Below are 9,180 nucleotides of genomic sequence, written 5' to 3'. Positions count from 1 at the left end.
AAATCATTAAACAAAAGTTCAAATCTTTGCAGAATTATAAGCATTTTCTAGTTGTTATCAAAAATAATTTCTTAAAGTTACTGATGAGAATATAGTAATATAGATAATGTTTATCATTGATCTCATCAGTTGATGTTGTTTAATCTATTGTAACTTATCTGAAAAGCTAGGAAAATGTCTAGAATTAATTCTGAAAATGTAAATGGAGTAAATGTTACCTTGGTTGTGAACAAGCGCAACCGGACGCAGCCATCACAACGGTTTACAATCAGTTACAAAGATGGCCAAAAAAGCGCTCCTTGGAGATTGAAACTCTTTTTCCTAGCCATTATTTTTAATGTATTCACTATGTCTTATATTCGTGTTAGCGTATTTGCTATATTAATTATTGCCATAGTATTTTCAGTATTGATTATATTCTGGATAACACATAGTGTTCAGTCAGGTTGGTTTCAAATAAAATTTTAACAAATATTTATACAATAAAACACAAAAGATAAATATTATTAATTCTTGCCCTTTCAGAAAGTATTCTTTTCATCCCAAGAGTGGGCATTGAGTCAACAGTGAAGTATGTTTTTGGTCGAGAAGATAATTTTGTACCATGGTCACTTATTGATGATATTATTATACGTGAAGTCATTAAATTGGTGAGTATAATTATTATCTATATTACTACTACTATTACTAGCTGTAAAAATTGCATCCTCACCCATATACAACAGTATTTCTGGCATAAAAACTATCTCCGATCTATTATTCAGCTTTACTTTTTTATATTTAGTTTTATTATTACCTCGATTGTGGAAAAACCAGACCATAGCTTATCTATTGTTATCGCGGTCGCCGGCAACCACTTGGGGCTTGAGGCATTAATAAGCTGTTATTAAGTAACAAAATAATGTCTGTCATTTCAGAATCGGGTGCTGTATTATCTGACAATTATTTTAAAATCACCCAATGCTGGTGAAAGTGACTCTGTAAAAATAATACCACTGTTTAAGGTAAATTATTATGTTTTATTTCTGTACCATTACTAAATGCTAAATTCATATCTGCAATACACTCGAGCAGTTCTTGAGTGGTTGGTGCAATTTTCAACGCAATAGCTCTAGAGCAGTCGATCCTGTGGCCTGTCTATGGCCAGGCCACTTAGCAGCACATTCAGCAATTTACTTTCATATTAAAGATATATACTATATGCCTTCGAGAATATTAAATAGTTCTAATTTTTGTTTACAAAATATAAATTGTGGTATTTTTGTTCCCAGTACACCAAGCCCAGACTGGCCATGTTAGAAGTCATATACAATGAACTTTCAAGCTTTTTAATAGCTTTTAGAAACGAGCAAATGGGTTCAGGTGATGCAGAACAATGAAGTATTGTAGATAAGTTTAAATTAGTACTATTTATTTAATTTAAAGTAGTTGGTATCAGAGAAATTGATTCACAGGCAGATGGCGGACCTGCCTTACTTGCCAATTGCCTAAAATCAATATTCTAATAACTGTACAAATATATTATTATTCCAAAGATTGAGAAGACTAACAAAACAATATGTAATTTGGTCTATTAATATTATATTAAAGTTGAACATTCCTTTAATTTGTGTGTTTTTTGGAACCAGCCTGTAGAAGGTAGTTCTACTAAATAATATTAGCTATTATTTTAGGACTATTGACATTTATTTAACAATAATAATTAAGTATAATGCTTTAGGAAGTAGTGTTATAGGCAACATCAAAATAGGTTTGGGTCTTATACACAGCAGAAGCATAGAAGTTTCTAAACTTTTAACTAGATGGCATAATTCTACAGTAGTACATAAAACGTTGAAAGGCTTGCAGCGCAATTTTTTTTGTGAAGAAGGTACTTCTTAAACTTTAACATATGAGACAAATATTTAAGAGTAAGTACTTATTTAAAATATTTTTATACAAAGTTTCTATTTAATTTCTTCACCTTTTTTAATTACAAGAACACTAGAGCAAATACTGCAACTAGACACCCAGTTAATTGACTAAACTAGGAAACTAGTCAATACGAGGATAGGTGCCAGCTAGCTAGAGAGGTAGGTATTAATTTGTGACGTGTCACAGTCACGACTTCACGAGTGATGAGCGAATAGCGATTTTCAAATTTATCGCAAGCCAGAGAAAACACTGACCTCCATATAGAGGTCAGTGCAGAGAAAAACTCACTCTGCCTCTTTAAATATTATAGGCGCGTTTAGACGTGCGCGGTTTCTGTGCTCGCGGATTCAGCGTCGCGTGTTTTCCCAAACGCTTCAGCAGAAAACGCATAGAAAAATGATTCATCATATTATTATTAATATTAAAAAAAAAGAAACAAACAAAATTTGTTTGTCAAAACTCTGTTATATGTCTTAACGAGCTTTTGCCCGCGGATTCGCTCGCGTTAAGGAGTATTATTATATACAAAACTTTCATCCTCTATTTGAACCCCTTGGGATTGGAATTTATCAAAATTCTTTCTTAGCGGATGCCTACGTCATAACATCTACGTCTGCATGCCAAATTTCAGCTCGATCCGTCCAGTGGTTTGGGCTGTGCGTTGATAGATCACTATGTCAATCAGTCAGTCAGTCACCTTTGAGTTTTATATATACTTATATAGATTTTTAGGGTTCCGTACCCAAAGGGTAAAAATTTTGCTCCAAAAGCGAATCAATAATAATAATAAGGGCCTGTTTCACATGGTTTCACCACTTCCTGATAAGTGAGGATAGGCTATCCACCACTTAACTTGACAGATAGAGTATGGAGAATCTGACAAGTTAAGTGGTGGATAGCCTATCCGGCACTTATCAGGAAGTGGTGAAACAGGCCCTTAAGTGTATATTGCACCCGTGAAGCTATTTGACATTTTAATTTGGCTTTGCTTTTATTCACGACTCCCAAATACTTTTCGCATAATTTATGTGTGTACTGTGAACTGACCCTTAGTAAAAATTAGGCACAATCGTTAACAATATAAATAATATTGTTAACATAATATAATAATAATCACTTAGGTGCCAAAATTCTTTGTAACAGTTTAGGTACTCAGGAAGCCGAATATCAATATCTAGGCTGGAGCCATCAATTATTAGCCGTGTATCGAGCGCTCCGCCCGCGCCATTCCGCTGCACTCCAATGACAGCAGCGCTCAGGAATCGGCGACTAATTGACGTGGAGCTGCCACCACTGCCACCCACAGACACCGTTGGATGATTTCAATTACCTAATTAGATTTAGGTGGCTTCGCTTCGGCAGGAACGTATCTGCAAGTTGATTGCGCCATGAATGCGCCTTTGATTGTCTAATGCAGCTAACGACGATGTTTATTTCTCAGAGACTTGCGAGTTGATTTTAGATTAATTTAGATAATTTTACGATTCAAGATGGGTACCAAAACTATAATGTACCTACCTACTTAATGATAACTAGATTACTAGAGGAATACGCAACCGGGTGCGGGGTGTGACTTTTATTTATTGTTCACTATGTACACAATAATACAATAATTTACAAAGAGTTTATCCGAACAAAATGAATTGTGACAAAGAGCTTAACTGCGCTATGTAATTTTCTAACGGCCTTAGCAACATAGTTCCTCATTCTTTGAAGTCCTTAATGTTTTTGCAATATCTTTACAAATTAAACAAATATAAAGTTATATTTTTTCTTATCCGAAAAGATTCATCTCGGGGCACTCGTGGAGGGCGTGATCAAAGCCGGCGTAAGTGGGGCGGGATCAAGTCGTTCTTGTGATATCTGATATTTTTATTTTTGAAGACGGATGGTGGGTGCTTCACTTTAAAGGTTTCTAGTGTAACTAATTCAATTTCTTTATAAATAGGAGTATGAAATGTTTTCATATTTTTTTCTATTGTAGGCACTAGGAGAACCAACTTAGTAGGTAGTGTAGTTAGAGGTGCGGTTGATTCAACTGCGGATACTTTCAAAGCATGATCTTTACGAGACGCGATCGTTACTCCGTTGCGCCAATTTTTTTTAACGAGTGGGAACAGTACATTTATCCGCAAGAATTACTATCCTTTGTCCACCGACCGTGAACCACCGGTTGTGTGGTCGGTGCCTTTTAGTCCAATTAGTATAGTAAGTTCACCTCGGAATTCGAGATACCCAGCTGTTAGTCTGTAAATATTTGTATATTTTACCCTAAATATTGTCTGAAAACCTACATATGGTAGGGTGTGCGGAACTATTAAATTTCAAGGTCAAAAGGTCACAAAAATAGTTTTTTTGCACTTATTTTGTAAATATTTAATTTCCTATGGGTTTTTTGCTAGTTGTATTTATTACTTACTTGTTGTACTTTTGTTCAAAAATTTTTTTCATAATATGGTGAACCGTTTCCGGTAAATAGGGCGGAGAGCGCGTCACAGTATCACTTCAGGTTAACCGGTGCCTCCGGTCGGAAACGCATCATATTCAATGTGTCGCGACACCGGTGTCCGATCCTTTAGCCCGGCCGCACATTGTCCGAATTCTCATCAGAAACAGTTGAATTCCGCCGGACCGCCACCCCGCATACTATCCGAAATATCCTTCCGGCGAGTTCGAGCTCACTCGGCTCAGTACAAAATGTAAGAGACAGCGCGGACGTTCAACTGGTTCTGATCAGAAATTTCGGACAATGTGCGGCCGGGCTTAATGTCGTAATGTATGGCATATTTCATGAATAAATTGGCTCATCAAAGCGCACGAAGTGCGCGGCCAAGTTCCAGCAGGCCGCGCGTATGCCGTGCACTATTTACACGAACCGTTTCGACACACTTTTGACCCCCTGTAGCTCAGTGCCTATTGCGAGTGCAAAGATAAAATTAAACCTACGTAATTATATACTAGTACTAAGGCAGTATACCAAATTTAATAGACATAGCTTCGATAGATCCTGAAATATCTCCTTGTGAAAATAGCTAATTTTGGCACTCACTCACTCACTGACCGGTAATCAAAACCTCTAGGCCACTTCCAATTGTCCTAGCGTTATGAAGTTTCAAATTTGGCACACAGGTCAATTAGTTACAGTATATTAATTTCAAAGCCCTGACGAATAACAAAATGGCCAAGCCACCGATTTTGGCTAATGTGTCTATAGAGTTTTTAGATTCTTCTCGTGCGGCTGACACATTATAATATTATTATCAAATATTTTGCCGCGCTTTAGTGTAAAATTAAGGTTTTTAAACTTAGGTCTGAGTATGTAAGGTTAGAAACTTGGCTCTACATGAGATCTCACTACTTTTTGACACGACGAACTATAGTATTATGTTCTTATCTTGGCAACATTTTTACATGAAAATATTTTTGGTGGGATTTCATTTCTTTTTGTAAGCTGGTTTACGGGTATTTTTTAGGGTTCCGTACCCATAGGGGAGAAACGGGACCCTATTACTGAGATTTCGATGTCTGTCCGTCTGTCTATCTCCAGGCTGTATCTCAAGAACCGCTATAGCTAGACTTCTGAAATTTTCACAGATTGTGTTTTTCTGGCGCCGCTATAACAACAAATACTAAAAACAAAATAAAGTTAATATTTAAGGGGGGATCCCATACAACAAACGTGATTTTTTTGGCCTTTTTTGCTCTATCAATAATGGCAACAGTTAGGTACTTGAATTTTTCTCAAAATCCTTAGTTATATGTCTACTTTAATATTTAATAATATGTAATATTAAAATAAAATAAAAAATTAAGGAGGGCTCCCATACAAAAAAAACACAAATTTTTGCCTAATTTTGCTCTATAATTGTACGGATATAGGTTAAGTTGGGTTTGATAATTTTTTTGTTGTTTCAGTACGGACGGTAGGCGAAAGTAGTACGGCAAAAACGGGGGGAAATTATTTGAAAGGGCTTATTTGAACGCGCTAATCTCAGGAACTACTGGTCCGATTTGAAAAAATCTTTCAGTGTTAGATATCCCATTTATCGAGGAAGGAACAACTATAAACCTAAAGTCCACGGGGACGAAGTCGCGGGCTACAGCTAGTATAGTCAATGGCGTACGAGTCCTTTGCAGGACTTTTTAGGTTTTAGGTTTAGGTAGGTTTTATAGCAACAAACTAAATTATTCTGTTGATTAAAACAATACTACCTACTCCTGAAGGGTTTCCCTTAAAACTATTGGAACGCAAGGGATAATGTTAGGCTCAGTTACCTTCGTTTAGGTTGATTGATTGTGTTTCTTCGCTCATACAATCTATATGCTAATAGAATGCGAGCGATCTTTTTTAAGCGGGCCTCCTTTATGTAAATTGTAACGTCATACTTATTTTTTTCCCGATCAGCCGCTCTCCTGAATCCTGATACCATTAATGTTACACTTTATTTCATCATAATTCATAGGCTAAAATAATATGAGGTATAAGGATTAAGGTAAGCCATAGTTAGGTTACCTAACGGCTAACAAGCGTTTATATTAGGGCTTCATTCCACCGCGGAGCACGGAGGGGCTACGCACGTGCGTCAAGCTTGCTTTGTAAGAAAATATATGTGACTGTTTCCACTGCAACCCACGAATACGGTGCTCACATAGCTCAACGCTAGCCACGCTACGCATGCTATAGATTAGTTAACTAAAGCTGGAATTTCACTATACAGTATGTTTAAAAATATAATATGTTTGCATCATGATAAAAATTATCGTATAATCTGCGTACGATAATAATATGCTATCGTACATCGTACGTACGCACAAAATTATCGTATGGTACCTATCGTACGGTTCCGAACCCTGGCCGCGCGCCGATCACACGTTACCGACTTGTAACATCACGCTGTATTTATAAACAGTAGTATAAGAAAAACAATAACTGTCCCCTTCACGCTCATAAGACAGACCGCGCGCGAGAGAGACGGACATACTCCTTATGATGCGTATGTAGTACGACGTCACGCCACGCGCTTATTCGATAGTACACAAGCGCAATGTTTAAATGTGTTGATCGTGCCAGCTCTTGTTAACTGACCTGTATGCACGGAATACACGGAAGCGTGTACATAGGCAGTGGAAACGTTGACCCACGTAGTCAAAGAAATAAATCCGTGCACGTCCACGCGTGGCCGTGCACAGCGTGCGCCGCGGTGGGTTGGCGCCTTTAAGTACATATACAAGATATTGCCCACACCTGAATTGAGCTAAAATTTTTGTAGCGAGCAGATACCGAATATTTTCGGCGAAAAAATTATTATTATCGATCAAGTGAATAACATAATTGCAGGGCGAACAGAAACTTGGCAACATTAAACACAAATTACAACGGAGACCGCGACCGTTACAATCTCAAATAAAGACACGTTGGAAAAGTTTCCGAACTTTTCTCCCTGAGGTTACACTTTGACAGTTGGTTTTAAGTTAAGAATTAAGATCTTATAAATAGTGTTCCCAGAAGAAGAAATTTCAGGATTACTGAGTGTTTTTCATGATTGCGAAAGGGGCTCCGAGGATTTTGCAGCGCCGCTGAGACATTGCGACAGATCCAGTTGATTTCGTCTAACTCTTTTATGACTTTTGTTTATATTGCCTACTTTGGAGTTTGTAGCGAAAATTGATAGCACTTTACATGGGCGTAGCCAGGATTCTATATATATAGGGGGGGGGGGCATAGCCCCTTAAATTTTATTTTTATTTTGTTTTTAGTGTGTACTTGTTGTTATAGCTATTACCGTTCTTGAGTTACAGTCTGGAGACATACAGACGGACAGACGGGCAGACTACGAGTTCTTAGTAATAGGGTCCCAATTTTACCCTTTGGGTACGGAACCCTAAAAAAAGTCGTGTGGAAGGGCCCTTATTAGGAGTGATTTCGTTTGTCCTATCTACAGGGTGTACGAAGTTCACTGTAAATGTGGCAGCGCTGAAAAAGGGGCTTTTGTAAATTTTTGTTGCATGGGTAAACTCATAATGCTGGGGTGCTTGCCCATACAAATCTGAAATCATAAAAAATACTCTTTCAGCGCTGCTATTTTCACAGTGAACTCTATTTAGGGACACATACATACACACCCTAAAATATTACCACTTTGTTTTAAATAATAGTTACTGTATTCAGTACACAAGACGTACTTATTTAAGTACGTCTGCGTCGCGTCGCGTCGCACGTCGTCGTTAGCTTCAGTGAGGACGTCTTATTTAATGCAAATTCGTGTCGTTTCCATTCCATTTCAAAAATACAATGCTAGAAATGAATAAAAGTTATCACTTACCTATCAGTTACAGTTATGAAGATTGAATGAGCCGTTCAAAATATTCCATTGCATTTCTACTTAGTAAAAAATGTTTTTTGTTAGTAGTGGCTTGGAGCCAACACAGGATATAATTAATCAAAGAAGCCATGTGGCAGCCTAATTACCCTGGATGCCCTGGAGTAACCCCAGACTATGTTATACTAGGGCTTAGATTAAGCTATTAAAGTTTTTTTTTAAATAATTAAACCTTATTAGTCAGGGTACCCTAGAACTTTTTTGATTACTAATTACTATCAAGCTAATATTTTATGAGAAGCTTCATTTTGATAAGACAAACAACATTTTTATCTGCGAAAAATCTTGAAAGTGCTAGCTAACAGAGATAGAACGGATTTCATACTTTGATTTGATGGTCCTAAAATATGGATATTTCTATTTGTAGGCCAATGTACTCTTCTATATCTTCTAAGCACTGCCGTAAGTAGGGCGGTGCCACCAGTGCCCAGGCACAGGGCGTAGGCTCTGGGGGACGCGCCGCGCAAGAGACAGGCCTATAATATGTAGCATTGCTCTGGGTACCTATAATATCTAAAAAAAACAAGGGTGCAGTTATAGAAGATTGCACAAAAAAGGCTATTTACGGCACTGCTTCTAAGTATACATAATATTATAAAACAAAGTCGCTTTTTTTCCCTCATGTCCCTTTGTTCCCTTTAATCTTTAAAACTACCCAACGGATTTTGATAATTCTTTCAGTGTTAGTATGGAGTGTAGATGGAGGAGAACTATCTCTGTATGTAAAAAGTGTCCGCTGAAATGCGTTAAATTAGGGTGTCGCTACAGTAGCAACAGGGTAAATTTTAAATCATTTAGCAGCTTTTATTTCAGCTATTTTAGGTTATATTTTGAAAATACATTGGTATTAACCCAGTAATTCTGTGACTCGGCTATACGGCTAACT

General features: G+C 37.2%; 1 protein-coding gene across 1 annotated transcript; it reads left to right on the top strand.

The window, feature by feature from the left end:
* LOC121725849 lies at positions 1–1,606 on the top strand. The gene is made up of 4 exons (XM_042112971.1): positions 1–445; positions 526–650; positions 918–1,004; positions 1,272–1,606. The coding sequence occupies exons 1-4, from the start codon at positions 175–177 to the stop codon at positions 1,377–1,379; spliced, it is 591 nt and encodes a 196-aa protein (XP_041968905.1). The 5' UTR covers positions 1–174; the 3' UTR covers positions 1,380–1,606.
* The last annotated feature ends 7,574 nt before the right edge of the window (positions 1,607–9,180 follow it).

Source organism: Aricia agestis, chromosome 4, assembly GCF_905147365.1.
Source record: "Aricia agestis chromosome 4, ilAriAges1.1, whole genome shotgun sequence".
Lineage (NCBI taxonomy): Eukaryota > Metazoa > Arthropoda > Insecta > Lepidoptera > Lycaenidae > Aricia > Aricia agestis.
Note: the sequence above shows the minus strand (reverse complement) of the source record. Positions and strands in the feature narration are given on the sequence as shown.